Raw genomic sequence first — 21,668 nt, 5'->3', positions numbered from 1 at the left:
TAAATTAATAAACCTTTAAAAAAAAATAGTCAATCTCAGTTCTCTACCAGTTGCTAACCTGTTATCTTGTGTATTTCTTTATAGCATTCATTAATATCCTAAATTTTTCTGTATTTTTTGTGTATCACTTCTCAGTAGAACATGAATCCCACTAGAGTTGGGGTTGTTTACTGTACTGTCAATTCCTAATGCACATAGTAGGTTCTTCCAAATAGTCAATAAATGAAAGTGAAACCAACAAAAATGTCATTTAATTCAAAATACTGAAGAACGTGTAACAGTTTAAAACTGCTTTCGCTAATTTTATGTTGTCTACCTCTTGTTACCAGCAGCTCTTGGATGGCTGTTCTAAAATTATTCCTCCTCCTACACTCTTATTTACCTCTCACTGTTCTCAGTAGCATAAAGAGCAACATCTCTTCGAAGGAATCTGATTTCTGGACAGATACACATGCATATCCATATGAAAGATTTCTCCTCAACAATGCCTGTTTTTTGTCCTGGTGAATCCTTTCCCTCTGCTCGATAAACTCCTTTCCTTGCCTTTTTTTTTTCTTCTTTTTTTACTATGTGTCTCAGTGGCATCAGGTCTCTCTGATTCGGCTGTAACATCAAGTACCTACCTCATCCAGTATCTTTCTTTCTTTAATTGACTGGGTCACCCCTAAAGAGACCACATAAAAGACAGGTCACAAAGAGCAGAAGCACAAACTCTTCTTACAGGGCTGGAGTTCAGCAAATCACTAAGGGAGTGTGGGAATAACCTCAGGTCTTCTCCCTCTAAAGCCACAGCTCTTTTAATATGGCTGTGCCAGAGATTCAATACTTTATTTAAACATTATAAAACTGCCTGCTGCACACGAATCTCTTCCCACTATTAAATAATCCCCTAGTTCATATGCTAACATTGCTAGGGGCAGATTAGGTCCTATTAGTTATAAAAGAAATCCATTTCCCAACATCACCAGCTTATCTGAACAAAGTGATGTGCATTAAAGATAAGCTAGTTTTGTGTTACTATTAAAGACCTTTTGGTATTTCAGAATCAGGAACAGAGAAAACTTCAGGTGTTAAAATGTTAGGTGTAAAACTAATTCCGAAGTGTTAAAGGAAGAGGGGAGAAACTGTACTGTACTTACAGAAATAGCTAACTACCCACTTTCCTCCTGCAATCCCCAGAAAATATTTCAGTGTCCGTTCACACACAAATTCAGCATCTGTAGAATGAAAAACATCCAAAGGATTAGAAGAAGAAAACAAAACCAGGAAGTGCTTTCGTAAGAACCTAAATAACCCAACCTCTTTTTGCTCTCAAGATCAATCTGGATGGATGACTCTGACACTCCTGGTGACAGAATCAGAGGCTGGAAGCACCACTAACTATAAGAAGCAGGTGTGGATCTTTGGAAGCCTGGAAGAGGCAAATATAAACTTAGGGTCAGAGGAAGAGTCTGCCCATCTTCTAGATGCCAACACAAGCTTAAGATGTCCATTGTCACGTCTGAGGATTTATCCATGTCAGTTGCACTGATTCATAAGGATGGAGAACATCTACTTTTTGGGATGGTTGATATGTCAAAGAAGAAAATAGTATTGTAGAAATCCTAAATCTGAAATGTCAATGTAAGTGACAAATTTTCATCCCGAGAAATCCTAACCCTCCAATATTCTCGAGAGGGACAGGAAAAATACGAAGTAGTTTCATGGATTTTCTCTCCTACATAAATATTTCAGAAACTAGTAGCTGAAAAATCACTTCTGTTTGTTTCCTAGTGTTTCAAAGGCCCTTTTGAAGAACTAAGCAAACTGAGAAAGGGCCATTTAGTTTTAAACAGGAGAAATGTATTTAAATCCTAAACACAGCAGGCTGTCTGCAAGTGTAGCAGCAGCCATTCTCCCTTAGAATTCCTCATAATTTCTGAAGGTTTTTGTTTAACTGATGCAAAAGCGGATTTAATAGCATGCTTAAACTTAGAAATTTTATCTCATTTTTATTTCCAAAGTAGTGAATGTTGTATTGTCTTTGAGTTTAAATATTGAACTACTTTAGGTTTAATTTGCATTTGAAAGCTTTCGTTTCACCTTTCATCAGCTTTGACCCAAACCTACAGCTTAAGATATATTAAATGTTAATGACATTCATCTCTAAAGTAGTAATTAGTTTGTGGTTCCTTGTTCTGACACCTGATTCCAACGAGTCCCACTTTCTGACCCTGTGATGCTGTGGAAACCTAAGACTTCAGAGGTTTTAATGAAACGTGCACAAGGGGTTTGGAGTCTCTGCTGGAGCACCTGCAGCTCTGTAGGCAGACATCCCGATGTAGGCACAGTGTGCTCAGAGAACCTGTTTTGTAGAAAGGTTTTGGAGCTGAGCCATGGTAAACATCTCCTGCATCCTCCATGGTCTTTGTCTCCTTTCTGGAGCCCCATGAGTGTATAACTCTTCTTTCAGGTAACAATTCTTTAACTATCTGAGAACAGTTGTCAGCTGTCTTATTCTCTAAAGTCTTTTCATTCCTTCATTTTCTCTTTGAATGAAATTGAGTTCTTTCCCCCATCTTCGCCTGGATACATTCTCCAGTTTGTCAGTGATTGTCTTAACCCATTATGTACAATCACCCTGTTAGGGCACCTATAAAGACTTACCATTTATAGTAACTTTGAAATAAATATTATGTCATTGAAATATTTGCAGAATTGGTGGCCAGAGTTATGCTGCAGCCAGTTAAGCTGCTGCCTGCAATGCCAGCACCCATATGAGAGCTGGTTCATGTCCCAGCTGCTCCATTTCAGATCCAGCTCCCTGCTAATGGGCCTGGGAAAGCAGAAGATGATCCAAGTCCTTGGACCCCTGCATCCATGTGGGAGACCTGGAAGGAGCTCCAGGCTCCTGGCTTTGCCTGACCCAGCCCCAGCCTTGGCAGCTATTGGGGGAATGAACCAAAGGGTAGATCTCTGTCTCCGTCTCATTCTCTGTAACTTTGCCTTCCAAATAAATAAATGAATCTTTCAGTTTGCAGAATTGAAAACTTGGGAGTTAAGTAAAAAGACAGCCCAGGGCTCAGAGCAGAGGACAGTTTCGTTCAGGCATCCCTCTGGTAGAAAGCCAGGAGCCAAGAATTTCATTCGAGTCTCCCACATGGGTGGCAGGGGTTCAAGGACTTGGGCCATCTTCCACTGCTTTCCCAGGTACTTTAGTAGGAAGCTGGATTGGAAGTGGAGCAGCAGGAAATCAAATGGGCACTCTTATGAAATGCCAGCATCATCGGCAGCGGCTTAACCTGCTCACCACAATGCTGGCCCCAGGCATTCAGTAGCCCTGAATGTTTACTCAGATTTAGGTTATATCAACTAAAAATTCCCAGAGGTCTCTTTTATCACACAAACCACAATTAAGATTTAAAAAGTGGGAGGGGGAGGGACGGCGGCACTGTGGCGTAGTTGGTAAAGCCGCTGCCTGCAGCGCCAGCATCCCATATAGATGCCGGTTTGAGTCTCAGCTGCTCTACTTCTGATCCAGCTCTGTGCGATGGCCTGGGAAAGCAGTACAAGATGGCCCAAGTCCTTGGGCCCCTGAACCATGTGGGAGACCTGGAGGAAGCTCCTGGCTCCTGGCTTCAGATGGGTGCAGCTCCAGCTGTTGCAGCCAATTGGGGAGTGAACCAGCAGGGATGGAAGACCTTTCTCTCTTTCTCTGCCTCTCCTTCTCTCTCTGTGTAACTCTTTCAAATAAATACATCTTTAAAAAAAAAAAAAAAAAGATGAAGGAAGAGATAGGTGTTTGGCTTAGCAGATAAGCCACCCACATGGGTTTGAGTCCCTGCGTTTGACACCTGCTTCCAGCTCCTGACTACAGCTTCCTGCTAATACAGACCCATGAGCAGCAGTGACAGCTCAATTGGGCTCCTACCACACACGGGGGACCTGGATTTTCTCGGCTCCCAGCTTTGTCCTCAGTCCAGCCCTGACTGACCCTAGCATTTGGAGAATGAATCAGCATATGAGAGTTCTCACCGTTTCTATTTCTCAAATAAATAATTAAGTAGGGTATTGTGGTGCAGTGGGTTAAGCCATCACTTGGGATGGATGAATCCCATATGGAAGTGCCTGAGATTGAGTCTTGCCTCTACCTCTGCTTTGGATCCAGCTTTCTGTTAATGTGCTTGGGAGGCAGCAGATGGAGTTCCTGGCTCCTGGCTTTGGCTTGGCCGAGCCCCAGCTGTTGTGGGCATTTGAGGAGTAAACCAGCAGATGGAAAACCCCTCCCCTTGTCACTCTGCCTTTCAAATAAAAATGAACGAATAAACATGTTTTTACATGGTAGGGCTGTTTCAGAGCTACTGAAGTGTCTTCCTGAAAAACTCTCAACAGCACTTTAACCGTGTGGTACATGGAGCTAGGGTCTCCAGATTTGAGTGAAGATTCACTTCTGCCCCATTCCCTCTTGCCTCAGTTGTTCTTCTAGGACTTAGGCCCTGGCTCATCAGAAAGGCTTTCAGTCAGTGCAGTCCAGGCAGGAAGACAGGAAGTGGCTCATTGTTCTGGTTCAACATGCCAAATCTTAAGCTAAAGCAAAAGGGTGGAGGAGGTAGTAAAAACGCATTTGTTTTTCATAAAGTAGTAACTGATGGGTTACTGGGAGACTATCACTCATGCTGTGCTTAACAAACATAGGTTGAGTATCCCTTTCCAAGATGCTTGGGACCAGACTGTTTCAGATTTTGGAATATTTGCATATTCAATATACAAGCTATCTTGGTGATGGAATCCAAATCTAAACATGAAATTCATTTAGGTTTGATACATACCTTATACACATAACCTGAAGGTAATTTTATAAAATATTTTGGATTTTCAGATTAGGGATGCTCAATCTATGTTCCTATTTTTTTAATGTGGTTTTATGCAGCAGATGTAACATATTCTATAAAGGTTCTTGGTATACCTGTTTTCATAATGACATGAGTAGTCTCTTCAGTAATTACATTAGTTAAAGTGATGTGGTATTTTCTGGCAAACTTGTGCACAAGCATCTGAAATCAAATAAAATACTGCATTATAAGAAAGTAACTCCAGTACACATCTTAAAGTATTAGTTATCCTTGTTTTGAATTTCCATTTTTCTAAGATATGCCTTTTTTTATTACACCATGAGTCAAGTCTCAACGTGAATAATTTAATAAAAATTATGTACAAATCAGAGGAAGATACTGTAATATAGTCTCTGCTAGCAAACAAGGAACTACAACCCAGGATTCAAAATATTAATTTTGCCTTTAATAGCAGATATCATTTGATTTTCTAAAACAGTGTCATTGTATAGGGACACTCTAGCACAACTTAGATTTATCAGCTTACACTTTATAAGCCTGCATAAAAAGCTATGTTATAGATCTATGTAGCTTAAAATGAAGATTCAAGTGCTGCTGTCGTGGCATGGTGGTTAGGTTGCTGCTTGCAAGGCCAATTAGAGTCCTGGCTGCTGTATTTTTGATCCAGCTTCCTGCCTGGGAAAGCAGTGGTTGACCACTCAAGTACTTGGGTCCCTGCCACCCATGTGGAAGACCCAGATGGAATTCTGAGCTCTTGCCGTCAGCCTGGCCCACCTCTAACTATTGCTGGCATTTGAGGAGTGAACCAGCAGGTAGAAATCGCTCTCTCTTTTTGTCATTCTGCCTTTTGAATAAATAAATAAATCTTTTAAAAAGAAAAAAAAAAAAAGCTGGTTCAACTCTGATAGTTACAAAATGGTCAAGTGAAGATGCTCCTACAGGTAAGGACAAAAACTACCAATTCTCTCTCAAGGAATGAGAGACTCGTATTCTTCCCAAAATAAATCTGAAGTCCTCTAGTTATTATCTATCAACCAAATGAAAATCAATGAGCACAGCTGGCATAACTGGTAGCTACTCTTTGGTAAATAACTTTATCAAGAGCCATCCTTTCCTAGCCATGGCCACTCACATCCATATTTATGTGCTGCACAGCATTGCAATGGAGGTCACCCATCTTTCTTCATGCTGCCTTACTCCATACTGACATGGGGCACTGAGAAAAAGCAGGCTGGAGCTAACGACATCCTCCTCCTTTTGCCAATGCCCTCTGCCAGGATCATTAGCAATTCTGAACTGATTAATTACTGAAATCCCAGCCTTGAGACAGTGCTCAGTTAGAAGAGCAACTGCTGAAAAGATCATCTTAATATGGACTTTGGAATTAATCATGTGTAATACAGTCAGTAGCTTTCATCATAAATTTACCACACTTCAGCAGGTCTGAATAGAGCTCAAAGTTTTCCTTGCTGCTTGTTTAAAGACAACACATACCCAAGCCCCTTGTAGTCCAATCTGTAACTCAGAATTGCCCATGGCAAGAAAGATTAGACCATTTTAGTCACCTTTGAGATGCTGAACCCGCAGAACAAAGGAATAAGGAAAGCTAATTTTCAGTGAATAAATGGGAGTTCTAGCTATGCAGAGAACTGATCAAGAGCCATTTAAACGGACACAGGTTCAGAATTTTTAGAGCAAATTGCTGGTGTAGGCATGGAACTGTAAGCTGAGAATGTTAACAGCCGTGTATCTCCCAGGGTGGACACAGCTCACTTTACCCTTTCTACAGAGGGATACACCTAGTCATAGAGAACATTAAGCTGAGTCACCTCTGAGGGAGAACTGAGGATGAGAAGTTGTTCTTAACCTAAGAATGATGTATTAGTAAAAATATTTCAGAATTACTCAGTTACCTCTCAGCGTGCAAGACACAGCACCCATTATTGAATCCATCTGACAGTCTTGGGTGTTAACATGTTTTAAAGAAATATTCACTCAACTATTTTGTTATTAAGTGACATGAATGGCAATTAATTACAGGGAAAGCAAATTTCCTAGGATGTCTGAAATCTGTAAGCAGCTCAAGCAGAAATAAGGTTTCAGTGGTCTTAATATTTCAATGGTTATTTTTCCATGTATTAAACAATTCCCATTTCTGGCATGAAATTCCCATTTTGGCCCACGAAATGCCAAAATCCTAATAGCAAAAGGTGCTGTAGGGTAGAAACGACAGGGCAGGCTATTGAATAACTTGTCTTACAAGCCAGGATAAAGACAAACACACACTGGAGACATGCCAGTGTCTGGCAGTATGCGTGGAACCAGTCTGGATTTTGTTAAACATGCTGGTAAGTTTACTCAGTTGTGAACCAAAGGAGGAAAAAGATGCCTACTTGCTTCAGTAGACAAAAGAAATTCAAATTCAAAAGCTCATGGGGCGGTGTGGTGTAGCAGGTAAAGCTGCTGCGTGCTACACCAGTGTCCCATTTGGGCACTGGTTATAGTCCCAGTTGTTCCACTTCCCATCCAACTCCCTGCTAATGGCTTGAGAAGGCAGTGGAGGGATGGGCCAAGTGCTTGGGTCCCTGCACCCATGTGGGAGACACAGAAGAAGCTCCTGACTCCTGGCTTCAGCCCAGCCCAGCCCAGCCCTGGCTATTGAGGCCATCTGGGGAGTGAATGAGCAGATGGAAAATCTCTCTCTCTCTCTCTCTGTAACTCTGATTTTCAAATAAATAAATAATTTTTTAAAAGACTTTTTTATCCATTTGAAAGTCAGAGTTACACAGAGAAGGAGAGGCAGAGAGAGAGAGAGAGAGAGATGTCTTCCATCTGCTGGTTCACTCCCCAACTGGCTGCAACAGCCAGAGCTGAGCTGATCCGAAGCCATAAGCCAGAAGCTTCCTTTGGATCTCCCACTTGGGTGCAGGGACCCAAGGACTTGGGCCATCTTCTACTGCTTTCCCAGGCCATAGCAGAATCGGAAGTGGAGCACCCGAGTCTTGACTTACCACCCATATGGGATACTGACACCACAGGCGGTAACTTAACCAGCTACGCCACAGTGCTGGCCCCAGTACATGAATCTTAAAAAAAAAAAAAAGCTCTATATTAGACCCCAAAGTAAAGTATACCTTTTTGTTAATATTTAATAATTATTTTCTCAAGTAATAGGAAAAACAATCCATACTATAGTCTTACCTAGATGCAAATTTTCATAATTTAGTAATGGAAATTAAATTACATAGAATTGTGCTTGTTTCCCAGATTTCTTCCCTTATTCATTTTTCACACCCCACACAAAACTATCTGCAGCACATAACATTAAATATTACAGGGAAATATATGGATACACTCACAAATTCTTTTGGGGTCAAGCCTGATACCACCATGGATATTCCCTTGTTGATCCTTTCTGTTGAGGATATTGATTCTGGCTTATCCAAGCTTAAACTTTCTTCCTTGGAACTGCATCCAGCACTATCGTTAGCTGGACTCTGGACAGATTCTGCAACCTGAAATTGGGGTAACTTCAGTGTAGATCGTGAATCTGGTGAGCTGCACACAGGAGCTGGCCCGGGGGCTCTGTCCTCAGCAGGAGCAGATTCAGGGTCAGAGAAGAGGCTGATTCCAGATTCCAAGTAAGGGGTGCCCTCTGAAAGGAACGGAAAAAGGAGGTTAATCTACGTGACAATGAATCTTGAATCACAACTGTCCTGTCTCTGCAAAGAAGTCAAACGACCAATGAAGTTAGGGTAAAAGGAAAGGAATGCACTGATACACTGCTGGTGGGACTGCGCCTTACCTTTTCTGAAGGACACTGCTGTTACCCAGCAAAACCCTTACCAGGTGTTTATACTTCTAGTCAACAATTCCCGTTTTAGAAGCATACAGAATTATAAGGAAATGAAGGATGTTTGCAAAGGTTTAGTTATAGGAATGTTCATTGTAACACTGTATAATAGTAATTTTAGAATAACCCAGATATCCCATAATAGGATATTAAACAAACTGTGATGCATCTATTTCAATGGAGTTTTCCTTGCTCATTATAGTTTATTTATTTATTTATTTATTTTTTGACAGGCAGAGTGGACAGTGAGAGAGAGAGACAGAGAGAAAGGTCTTCCTTTGCCGTTGGTTCACCCTCCAATGGCCGCCGCGGCCAGCGCGCTGCGGCCGGCGCACCGCGCTGATCCGATGGCAGGAGCCAGGAGCCAGGTGCTTCTCCTGGTCTTCCATGGGGTGCAGGGCCCAAGCACTTGGGCCATCCTCCACTGCACTCCCTGGCCACAGCAGAGAGCTGGCCTGGAAGAGGGGCAACTGGGACAGAATCCGGCGCCCCGACCGGGACTAGAACCTGGTGTGCCGGCGCCGCTAGGCGGAGGATTAGCCTAGTGAGCCGCGGCGCCGGCCCGCTCATTATAGTTTAAACACTGATGTACAATAAGACAGAGTAATGTTCCTAATATATTGAAGATGAAAAATATTATCCTGGTAATATTTTAAAATCTAAAGCATAACTAAAACGACTAAAGAGGCACAGTGAGCCAAGCAGCTGCCTGTGAGGCATGCATCCCAGGTAGAGTGCCGTTTCGAGTCCCAGATGCTCCACTTCTTTTTTCTTTTTAAGCTTTAATTTTTTAAAAAATATTTATTTATTTATTGGAAAGGCAAAGTTACAGAGAGAGGGGGAGAGAGAGATCAGTTGATCTCCCATCTGCTGGTTCACTCCCCAAATGGCTGCAGTGGTCAGGGCTGGGCCAGGCCGAAGTCAGGGATGCTCTACTTCTGATCCAGCTCCCTACTAATTGTGCCTGGGAAAGCAGCAGGGGACGGCCCACGCACCCACATGGGTAGGATGCTACCCACCTGGGAGACCTGGATGGAGTTCCAGCGTGCTGGCTTTGGCCTGGACAAGCCCCGGCTTTGCACCCTTTGGGGGCTGCCAGCAGAAGGAGCTCGCTCTCTCTCCCTGTCATTGCTCCTTTCAAAGAAGTAATAAATCTTTTTGAAAAATAACTAAAGAAAGATAGTAATATCTTGCTGTTAACTGATATACTTGAGCTATTTTCTGTTGCTTTCCCAGGTACATGAGAGGGGAGCTGGATGCAGAGTGGTGGAGCAGCTGGGATTTGAATCAGTGCTCATATGGGATGCCAGCCACAGCTGCACAATGCCAGTCCCTGTATGAGATTCTTAAAATGCCCCTAATGAACATGACCAGATACCACATTTGAGGTCAGATAGCACCTTTTATGATAATGTATTTTTGAGAATTAATTTAAAGCTTTCATTACTGATTAAAACTTTGATTTACAAGCCATAAACCACACTACTCATTAAAGTGATTTTTTTTTATTAACATTTTTTATTTTATTTTTGACAGGCAGAGTAGACAGTGAGAGAGAGAGACAGAGAGAGAAAGGTCTTCCTTTGCCGTTGGTTCACCCTCCAATGGCCGCCGCTGCAGCCGGCGCACCGCGCTGATCCGATGGCAGGAGCCAGGATCCAGGTGCTTTTCCTGGTCTCCCATGGGGTGCAGGGCCCAAGCACCTGGGCCATCCTCCACTGCACTCCCTGGCCATAGCAGAGAGCTGGCCTGGAAGAGGGGCAACTGGGACAGAATCCGGTGCCCCGACCGGGACTAGAACCCGGTGTGCCGGCGCCGCAAGGTGGAGGATTAGCCTATTGAGCCACGGCGCCGGCTTAAAAGTGATTTATAAGGCATAAAACATATAGTAATTTATATCCATTAATACATAAAAAAGAGCTTGCTTCAATTTTCGACTCATTTGTCAATAAAGGACAGGCCTTAAACTTTATATTGTAGAGCCTCAGCACCCTGGTCCAACATGTGAAGAGTACACTGGTGTACTTCCATCCTCCAGATTGTTAGTTAAACTAACACAGACAAATTAACAGCTGTGGTAATTTTCAAGTAAGCTTAGATTACCATTCGTGGTTTCAATACAGCAGAAGTATCCGTGATATACTAATGTATCAGAAAGTTGATTAGCCAGAATATCTTCACATAGGATTCCGAGAAGATGAAAGTGTCACCTCCATTACAGCAGATGAAACATTACCTGTATCTTGTGTTGGCAAATAAGACTCTGACACTGAATCTTGCGGCTCAGAGTCTTCCAGCTGCCGCTGCTCCAAACCAACTTCCTTAACGGACTCCTCTTGAGGTGGGCAGCTTTTGTTCCGAAGAGCGCTCGAATGGCTGTGCGTGTACCATCTATTCCCGAACAACTGGGATTCAGAAGGGGAAGTCCTAGAAGATGGATGAAAGGAGAAAGACCATTATTGACCATTATCACCAATTCTAAAAGGACAAATCATACTTCTCAGGTAAGCCAAAGCTCAGGTGAAACAGTACATGGTCAGATCAGGAATAACTTGCAAAAGAGCCAGGTGACGGTCTAGATTCACATTCCTATCAACATGTCAGGGCTGACATATCTCCCCTTAGGGGCTGGATATCTCTTAGCTGCTTAAAAGCATGTCAGAAAATCTGACCAAATTATCTACTGCTATGTACTCAAATTCTATACATTATTCAACCTAAGTTCAAATTAATATGTAAAAAATCAGCTCTCCTATGACATAGAAAATTGATTAATGTTGACATACTTGCTCTTTCTCTATGTAACTCTGACTTTCAAATAAATAAAATAAATTCTTTTTTTTTAAAGATTTATTTATTTATTTGAAAGTCAGAGTTACACAGAGAGAGAAGGAGAGGCAGAGAGAGAGGTCTTCCATCCGCTGGTTCACTCCCCAATTTGCCACAATGGCCAGAGATGCGCCGATCCGAAGCCAGGAGCCAGGAGCTTCTTCCAGGTCTCCCATGTGGGTGCCAGAGGCCCGAGCACATCTTCTACTGCTTCCCCAGGCCATAGCAGAGAGCTGGATCGGAAGTGGAGCAGCCGGGACTCAAATTGGCGCCCATATGGGATGCCGGCACTGCAGGCAGCAGCTTTACCTGCTACACCACAGTGCCAGCCCCTAAAATATATTCTTAGAAAAAAAAAAAAAAAAAAAAAGAATAGCTAGGCCCCTTGAAGATGAGCAAAACCTGAACTGCTGCTCTCAAGCACTCTAGTAGGAGAGGAAGTTCAATCAATGTGCGGATTCTATGATAGAAGACTATAGATTACCTGTTGGAGGAAGAGCAGCAGAAATTTTTAGTTTGAATAGTAAACAGACAGTTCACCTGGTTAAAACATGCTGGTGAAGCCATTCTTTCTAAACTTGGCCACATCTTCTCACTCTGCCAGTCAAAATGCCAGCACCCTAGACTCACAACTATCCTCAATCTAAGGGGCTCGTAAAAGATGGTGTGATTAGATTATTGGCCAAATGTGCCCATTCCCAGGAAGATAAGCATATATATGCAGTAGAGATTTGATAAACACGAATTTATCTTCCTTTCTAGAATGGTGTGATGTGTGACCCTAACAGTTCTGCATCTCTTTCTGAGCTATCCAATGGAAATAATAGTCCTGAACTTGTCCTTTTATTTTTATTTATTTATTTATTTATTTTTTTGACAGGCAGAGTGGACAGTGAGAGAGAGAGACAGAGAGAAAGGTCCTCCCTTGCCGTTGGTTTACCCTCCAATGGCCGCCGCGGCTGGCGCGCTGCGACCGGCGCACCGCACTGATCCGATGGCAGGAGCCAGGTACTTCTCCTGGTCTCCCATGGGGTGCAGGGCCCAAGCACTTGGGCCATCCTCCACTGCCTTCCCGGGCCACAGCAGAGAGCTGGCCTGGAAGAGGGGCAACTGGGACAGAATCCGGCGCTCCGACCAGGACTAGAACCTGGTGTGCCGGTGCCGCAAGGCGGAGGATTAGCCTAGTGAGCCGCGGCGCCGGCCTGTCCTTTTATTTTGACAATTGTGTTACAAAGACCAAATGAAGGGCTGGTGTTATGGCACAGCAGGTTAAGTTACCACCTGATATATCACCATCCCATGAGTGCTGGTTCAAGTCCTGGCTGCTCCACTTCCAATCCAACTCCCTGCCAATGCCCCTGGGAAAGCAGCAGAAGATAGCCCCTGCCACTCACATGGGAGACCCAAAAGGAGTTCCAGTCTCCTGGCACAGCTCCAGCCACTGCAGCCATTTGGAGAATGAACCAGTGGATAGATCTCTCTCTCTCTCTGTCTCTTCTTCCCCCTTCTTTTTGTAACTCTGCCTTTCAAATAATAGTAATTTTTAAAAAAGATCAAATGAGGGAGTAGATAGCATTTTTTTAAAAAATATTTATTTTATTTATTTGAAAGGGAGAGTTACAGAGAGAGAGATTCAGATCTTTCATCATCCGATGGTTCACTCTTCAAATGGCTGCAAAGAGGGAGTCTAGGCCAGGCTGAAGCCAGGAGCCAAAATCTTCTTTTGGGTCTCCCACATGGATGTAGGGCTCAAGCACTTAAGCCATCTTCCACTTCCCAGGTACATTAGCAGGGAGCTGGACTGGAAATGGAACAGCTGGGACTCAAACTGGCACCCATATGGGATGCCAGAGCTGCAGGCTGTGGTTTTAACACACTGAGCCACAGTGCTGGCCCCCAGATGAACATTTTTTTTTTTTTTTTTTTTTGACAGGCAGAGTGGACAGTGAGAGAGAGAGACAGAGAGAAAGGTCTTCCTTTGCCGTTGGTTCACCCTCCAATGGCCGCAGTGGCCAGCGTGCTGCGCTGATCCGATGGCAGGAGCCAGGTGCTTTTCCTGGTCTCCCATGGGGTGCAGGGCCCAAGCACTTGGGCCATCCTCCACTGCCTTCCCTGGCCACAGCAGAGAGCTGGCCTGGAAGAGGGGCAACTGGGACAGAATCCGGCACCCTGACCAGGACTAGAACCTGGTGTGCCGGCGCCGCAAGGCAGAGGATTAGCCTAGTGAGCTGCGGCACCGGCTCCAGATGAACATTTTTAAAAATGTTTATTTATGGAGCTGGCACTATGACGTAGCGGGTAAAGCCACCACCTATAGTGCTGGCATCCTATATGGGAGCCAGTTCAAGACCCGGCTGTTCCACTTCTGATCCAGCTCTCTGCTATTTGCCTGGGAAAGCAGCAGAAGATGGCCTAAGTCCTTGGAGCCCTGCACCCATGTGGGAGACCCGGAAGAAGCTCCTGGCTTCAGATCGGACTAGCTCCAGCCATTGTGGCCATCTGGGAGCGAACCAGCAGATGGAATGCCTCTCTCTCTCTCTGCCTGCCCCACAGATAAAGTATTTTTGAAAACAGAAAGTGCTATAGAGTCTTATATCAACAGTGATTTGAAAATATACCCTAGAGAGATCTTCTGAATATTTCTTGAGATAAATAACATCCAAATTTTTCTTAGATTCTAGACAGAAATTTCAGTTAGGGCAAATGCTGCCTTGGAGAAGTCTACCATCAGCTCCCAGGATTGTTCAGGTTTTAGTTACTGTTTTTCTTTGTTGTATTTTTTGTTGTTAATCTTTTATTGATTATTTTCATTTTATATGAAAGGCAGAGAAACAGAGAGAGACAGAGATCTCCCACCTGCTTGTTTCCTCCACAATGTCCACAACAGCTACAGCTGGGCCAGGTTGAAGCCAGGAGTCCAGACTCAGTCTGGTAGCAGGGACCCAAGTATTTGGGCCATCATCTGTTGCCCCCTAGTACATCAGCAGGAAGCTGTGTTGGAAGCAGAGGAACTGGGACATGAACCAGGCACTGTGATATGGGATGCAGGTGTCCCTAGCAGTGACTTAACTGCCACACCAAATGCACACTTCAGGTTTTGTTTCTATATTTCACTGTGACTTTCAGAAGGAGCACATCTATCTAACTGCACACTTCTCCTATTGTAGCTTATGTCTGGTATAGGGCCAAAAAGCTTATTCCCAGTAAAATAAAATAAGCATCCTGGAACAATAAAGGGTCATAAACATTTGTGAACAATAACAACAACAACAACAAAAAAACAGAGAATATGGGGGAAAAAATTAAGCTAAGAGTTCAGTGGGCAGGTGTTTGGCTGGTGAAGATGCCTGCATCCGTATCAGAGTGCCTGGGTTTGACCCCTGGCATTGGTTCCCAACAATTCCACCTTCCCGCCAGTGCAGACGCTAGCAGGCAGCAGATGACAGCTCAAGCAGTTATGTCCCTGCCACTCACTTGGGAGTCCTGGATTGAGTTCCTGGCTGCTGGCTTCAGGATGGTCAATTCCTGTCTGCAGCAGGCATTTGGAAAATGATTTCATGGATGGGACCTTGGGCTGTCTCTGTATAAGTTAAGACATCATGCAGAGGGTCCAGCGCTGTGGCACAGTAGGTTAATCCTCCACTTGTGCACTGGCATCCCATATGGGCACCGGTTCTAGTTCCGTCTGCTCCTCTTCTGATCCAGCTCTCTGCTATGGCCTGGGAAAGCAGTGGAAGATGGCCCAGAGCCTTGGGCCGCGGCACCCTCGTGGGAGACCGGGAAGAAGCTCTTGACTCCTGGCTTCGGAATAGGCTCTGCTCTGGTCGTTATGGCCATTTGGGGAGTGAACCAGCGGACGGAAGACCTTTCTCCCTATCTCTCCCTCTCACTATCTATAACAAATAAATAAATAAAATAAAAATAAATGCAACTTCACAGAAGTTTCTTAAAAAAAAAAAAGACATCATGCAGGCACCACATTTGACATTTCTTACCTTCCTGCTCCTGGTTCTTTATTTTTACTGTTGGAATGATGTGGAGATTCCCGGAACTTGTCAACAGAAAGGCTTTTTGGATTCCGGCTGATAGGATATTCACTACTTTTCTCTGAAGTTAATACTCCTTTAAATAGAATGAGAAAACAAAGAAATCTACTTTTTTTTTTCCTGATGGTGATAATTCAGGTGAGAACATCAATTTTTCCAAAAGCAGCAATCTGTGACAATCAAATTGGTTTTTAAACAAGTATTCAGATAAAATTCTACAAACACAAGTGATGCAACAGACGGATGCTAGCACTGAATGGAACGAAATGATTAATAAATAATGATAATAAAAAGTGCACCCTAAAACTAGGTAAATAAAGACACTCAGCTGAGACAAGACTGAAAAAATATATTTGCCTTTCGCCCTGAATGATAAGGAAACAAGAATAAGCAACAAGTTTTTATCTTTGCAGCAAACTGAATTATACCCAAGTCCCCTTAGATAGCAAAGAAAAAGGTTCTGGAAGCACAAGACGTGTTCCCTTTCTTATCCCCACAGCCTCCATGGCAAAGATCACATGGGATGAGGGTTGAGCTTTGTGCCTGTGTGAGGAAGCAAGAGGAGGGAAGTCAGATGAGAAAGAAAAAAAAAAAAAAAAAAAAAAAAAAGGTGACATTTTGCTTCACATTTTCAATTACTGAGGAAAAACAAACAGAACTAAAAAATCAACACAAGATGCTGGTTTATAAGGAACCTTGAAATAATACATGGAACTAATGATGAAATGGCCCAAGAAGGGGGAGAAAAAAAAAAAAAAAAACACCACAAAACAGACCCAAGGCAAAGTTCTAGAATGCCAGCATACCCTATTTATTAATTCCTTCAAATGAATTATTGTGCCACTGCCTCCTAGGAAGTGGCTTAAAGGCAGAAATATTTAAAATGCAAAAGCAAACAGATAAAAATCACAAATTTCCCGACCATTAAAAAATTGCCGATGACTGTAATTCATTTCAAGCTTTTATTAGAAAAGCTAAAATCCATAAATCAAGGTAGAACATTTAAACAAAGGTTTGTATTAATTTAGCTGTTTTTTTAAGATACTGGGTAGCCTGGGGGAAAATAATCATTGATTTTCTAAGTTAATTTTCAAATATATTATATATAAGTTCCTTTATACTCATCTTTCTGGACCTGTGAATTTCTAGGAACACAAGGACTCTGCCTGAAGCCACCAGCTGCTGAAGGTGGGCAGGGTTTAACCTTAAATACTGGTATCAGGGCTGGCACTGGGGCATAATGAATTTAGCTGCCACCTGTGACACTGGCATTCCAGACGGGCGCTGGTTGGAGTTCTGGCTGCTCCACTTCCGATCTAGCTTCCTGCTAATAAGCTTGGGAAAGCAGTGGAAAACGGCTCATGGTCCTTTAGCTCCTACACCCACATACGAGACTTAGAAAGAAGCTCCTGGCTCCAGCTTTATCTAGCCCTGGTTGTTGCGGCCATCTGGGGAGTGAACCAGCAGATGGGAGATCTCTCTATATTTCTTTCTCTCTCGCTTTAACTGTCTTCCAAATAAATAAAATAACTAAAAAAAAATACAGGTATTATTCTTCCCTCCACAAAAATTCAGGATGATAACTGAAAAATAGTGATGTGCAGCTTCTGAGGAACCAGACCAAACAGAATTAACCACTGGAAAGGGTTTAAAAAAGAAAGAAAGAAAAAAAAAAAGTGAAAGGCAAGGGTAGCCTGATACCGACATAGCTATTAAAAATAAGGAGCCGGGGCCGACGCTGTGGCACAGTGGGCCACAGCCTGCAAATGCCAGCATCCCATGTGGGTGCCGGTTTGAGTCCCAGCTGCTCCATTTCTGATCCAGCTCTCTGCTATGGCCTGGGAAAGCAGTAGAAGATGATCCAAGTCCTTGGGTCCCTGCACCCACGTGGGAAACCCAGAAGAAGCTCCTGGCTCCTAGCTTCGGATCAGCTCAGCTCTGGCCATTGCGGTCATTTGGGGAGTGAATCAGCAGCGGATGGAAGACCTCTCTCTCTGGCTCTACCTCTCTCTGTAACTCTTTCAAATAAATAAAATAAATAAATCTTCAAAAAAAATAAAGAAGGAGCCATGCTCCTAATTCTGTATATATGAAATAACATGAAATTCATTCACTTTATATATAAAATGTTTTTTTAAAAAAGCCATACTACCACCAGCACACATCAGCATATGAATTTCTTCTCACTACAATGGACCTCAAGCTATGGAGAAAACAAGCTAACCTGACTTGGGAATTAATAATGCAATAGAACATAAGAAATAGCATAGAACTTTTCTGCTCTTTTTTTTTTTTTTTCCCTTAACCTGCATTACATTCTCTGAATAACAAGCCCAATTCAGGCCTTGTGCTATGATCTACTTGTTGGTTGGTTCAGGAAAGTATAAATGTGGGGAGTCAGAGCCCACATTTCAGAACAGTACCATAGTCCCTCTGAAATCATTCTCTCCTTTGGGTGTCTTACCTTTCTTCATGGGTAGGGAATATGGGTCAGACCAAACACTTAATAATAAATTTACTGATTGCCTACTATGTGCAAGCATTATGTAAAATATTAGGAAAAACTAGGAAAAGATTTGGTGGAAGAAAGAAAAGGATGGGGGCCGGTGCTGTGGCACAGTGGGTTAAAGCCCTGGCCTGCAGTGCCAGCATCCCACATGGGTGCTGGTTCGAGTTCCGGCTGCTTCTCTTCCACTCCAGCTCTCTGCTCTGGCCTGGGAAAGCAGTAGAAGATGATCCAAATCCTTGGGCCCCTGCACTTATGTGGGAGACCCAGAAGATCCTGGCTCCTGGCTTTGGATCAGCTCAGCTCTGGCCATTGTGGTCATTTGGGGAGTGAACCAGCAGATGGAAGACCTTTCTCTCTGGCTCTACCTCTTTCTGTAACTCTTTCAAATAAATTAAAAAAAAAAAAAGAAAAGAAAGAAGGAAAGAAAGGAGAAAGAGAAAAGAAAGAAGGATATTAAATGATAAAACTATAAAAATGTAGAATTTATAATGAAAAAGTTTAAGAAGTATATAATCTACTAAGCCCAAGTGATTGTGTATTTCCAGGGGAGGAACATAGTTTATTTAATTTTTTTTAAAGATTTGTTTATTTATTTGAAAGGCAGAGTTACAGAGAGGCAGAAAGAGAAAGAGAGAGAGAGAGGTCTTCCATCCACTGGTTCACTCCCCAAATGGCCGCAATGGCTGGAGTTGGGCCAATCCAGAGCTAGGAGCCAGGAGTTTCTTCCAGGTCTCCCACACGGGTGCAGGGGTCCAAGGACTTGGGTTACCTTCTATTGCTTTCCCAGGCCATAACAGAGAGCTGGATTGGAAGTGGAGCAGCCGGGACTCCAACCAGCTACCAAATGGGATGCCGGAACTGCAGGTGGCAGCTTTACCCCCTGTGCCACATTGCCAGTCCCTGAATTTGGGATCTTCAAAAACTTACTTAAAAAGTATGTCATGAGTAAAACAGAAAACAAATAATACTTGTTCCTAAATTAAGAAATTTAGTTGGATCTCCGTTAGGCTCATATCAACTTAAAGGGAGAAAAAGGTCCAAATCTCGAGTTGGTACTGATAATCAAAATGTCTCTCTCAGAAATGAAGTAAAAAAGAAACATTTTGTCTACAGATCTTCAGGAAAAAACAAACATACCATAGTAGATTTCCACAGATATTTAAAGCCACACAATAACATTTTCTGTCTTGTGCTACAGAGTTAGAAGTCTGATCTATTTTTAGACTGAAGATGGTAAAAGCACCCCAAAGAGAAGAATTGTACTGGGGACTGGACTCTGGGTTTCATTCTCCGGGAGAGGAACGATATGAAGACACAGTTACAAAGAAAACATTTAGGGAAATACATTTTGAAGCAGTGCCATAGCAACAAATTTCTAGTTTCTCATGCAGGAGTCACTGTTTCTTCCAGATCACAAAAACACTGCAAGGCACACTTGGGAAACAAGGCCACTTTTCTGAATAATGAATAGATTTGAATTCCAGAAAGACTCAAAGGGAAGGCCTTCAGGCCTCTCCTAGGACCATGGAAGGGGTGTGAGGAACGAACCCAGATGCTGAGTTAGGCAGGAATCACAGAGAACAGGGCAGAACACTTTGGGCGGGCTCATCACCCTGCCTGCTCCCAAGCACCAAGCTCCCCCAGTGGACCCATGCCTAATTTGTCTTTTACACATCTCTCTCTGTTTGCCCTTATTTAAAAACCTGCCTAACATGCTCTTTCTCCAATTAAAAACAAATTTATCTCACTTTCCTTCATTTACACATTATTTCTCTGTTCAGTATTCACTTTCTGTATAGCTAATTTTTTTTTCTGTATAGCTAATTAATCCCACCTCCCTGCTTTTTCCAATGGTCTCCTCTCAGAGGTGCATTGGCCTTGTTGATAACTATAGCATTATAAAGTACGCAACTCGGCTGCATAATTGGGCTTTCTGCAGACCAAAGTGCATTTCCTGAAGTATAGGATGTTTCTTTTTATAAATTAGAAAGCACATTAACTAGGTCTTTGTGATCTGGCACCAGTTTTTCACATTTCTCTGAAATTATCAGGTTACCTATTGCTGATTTCCCATTACACTCTGCTTCCTAACAGTAACTATATCGTCACATCCTGTGGGCTCCCCATAGCATCTTCCCCATGTAGGTACTCAATGACATGAATGCCTATTTTGGGTCCCCATGAACAGTAACTTAGTCATAAGTAGGGACTAGAATCAAGGCTCCCAAAGATTACTCATGGAGTGACTCAGTAAATACGTGCTGAGCAAAGATCATAAAATGTTGGAGCTTGGGCTTCACTTTTCAGAAGTGATAAGCCAGGCTTAAGGAGAGAATTTTGATGGTTTTTGATGAATGGCCAATATTACAAACCTTTTTCTGGTGTGTTCTGTTGTAGATTTAGCGGGTCCTCCGAGGCACATGGGTCAGGCAGGGGGGAAGGGGGTCTGTAAGAGGGCTGGCTCCCATTCTGCTCTAACACAGCTTCCAGCTGAGCCATTTCCTCCTGGAGTTTTAGAAGGTTATCTTGCATGGTGTCCCTCTGCTGAAAAATGAGAAATATCACCAAGAAAATTATATTTTAAGAAACTTGCCATACAGTGAAAATAAGCCACACCAATTAATTTTACACCGAAAATTGAAACTATCTAGTATGGGATTAAGAGTTTTAGCTGAACACGTTTTAATCTAACCATATTCATATAGTTAATACCCATGAAATTATTTCAGAATGATGTTAAAAGGTGAAAAAAATCCTCAAACACCCCAGTAGAACTGCTTTATTGTGATGTCATTTAAACATTGGTTATTTTCTTTGAAAGCTAGGGAGTAAAAAAAAAATAATTAACATACTTTAGCAATATTTTAAAAAGATTTATTTATTTGGGAGGTAGAGTAACAGACAGAGGGAGACAGAGAGAAAAGTCTTCCATTCACTGGTTTGTTCCCCAGATGGCTGCAACAGCTGAAGCTGGGCAGATACAATGCCAGGAGCCAGGAGTCCAGGTTTGCCATGCGGGTGCAGGAGCCCAAGAACTTGAGCCATCTTCTACTGCTTTCCTAGGCCATAGCAGAGTTAGACTGGAAGAGGAGCAGCTGGGTTTCCAAATGGCACCCATATTGGATACTGGTGCTGCAGACAGAGGGTTAGCCTTCTATGCCACAGTGCCGGCCCCCTTAAACACACATATTGATATTTAAAATTAGCCTGGGGACAAGCATTTGGCCTAGATATCACGGGATGGGATATCTACATCCTGTATTGGAGTGCTTGTGTGCAGAGTCCTCACTCCTGATCCAGCTTCCTATCAATGTGCACTCTGGGAGATAGCAGGTGATAGCTCATGTAGTTAGGTTGCTGCCACTTAAGTGGGACACCTGGATCGAGTGCCCAGCTCCCGACTTCAGCTTGACCCAGGTCTGGACATTTGCAAAGATTATATTTTACACAGGTGATGTGTCAAAGATTTGGTATTATAAGACTCAAGATATTTATGGTAGTCTATATAAAAATTTGTGAATTTTAGACTGCTATAATATTGAAAAAAGTCTCCTTCCTATGGTATTTTATTAAAAAACTATTAGTAGAGGCAAGCGCTG

General features: G+C 42.9%; 1 protein-coding gene across 9 annotated transcripts in view; it reads right to left on the bottom strand.

The window, feature by feature from the left end:
* BRCA1 (BRCA1 DNA repair associated) overlaps nucleotides 1-21,668 on the bottom strand; it is a 70,693-nt gene that overhangs the window by 10,759 nt on the left and 38,266 nt on the right. For all 9 annotated transcript variants that reach the window (XM_017349213.4, XM_008271549.5, XM_008271548.5 and 6 more), the window contains 7 exons: nucleotides 20,442-20,613; nucleotides 15,510-15,636; nucleotides 10,922-11,112; nucleotides 8,192-8,487; nucleotides 4,946-5,033; nucleotides 1,140-1,217; nucleotides 624-664 (listed from right to left, as the gene is read on the bottom strand). In XM_017349213.4, coding sequence (XP_017204702.3) covers nucleotides 624-664; nucleotides 1,140-1,217; nucleotides 4,946-5,033; nucleotides 8,192-8,487; nucleotides 10,922-11,112; nucleotides 15,510-15,636; nucleotides 20,442-20,613 — 993 coding nt within the window. The remainder of the gene's footprint in view (nucleotides 1-623; nucleotides 665-1,139; nucleotides 1,218-4,945; nucleotides 5,034-8,191; nucleotides 8,488-10,921; nucleotides 11,113-15,509; nucleotides 15,637-20,441; nucleotides 20,614-21,668) is intronic.

This window comes from Oryctolagus cuniculus, chromosome 17 (genome assembly GCF_051225735.1).
Source record: "Oryctolagus cuniculus isolate XC-2025 breed Fujian yellow rabbit chromosome 17, ASM5122573v1, whole genome shotgun sequence".
Lineage (NCBI taxonomy): Eukaryota > Metazoa > Chordata > Mammalia > Lagomorpha > Leporidae > Oryctolagus > Oryctolagus cuniculus.
This window is presented reverse-complemented; position numbering and strand designations above follow the sequence as displayed.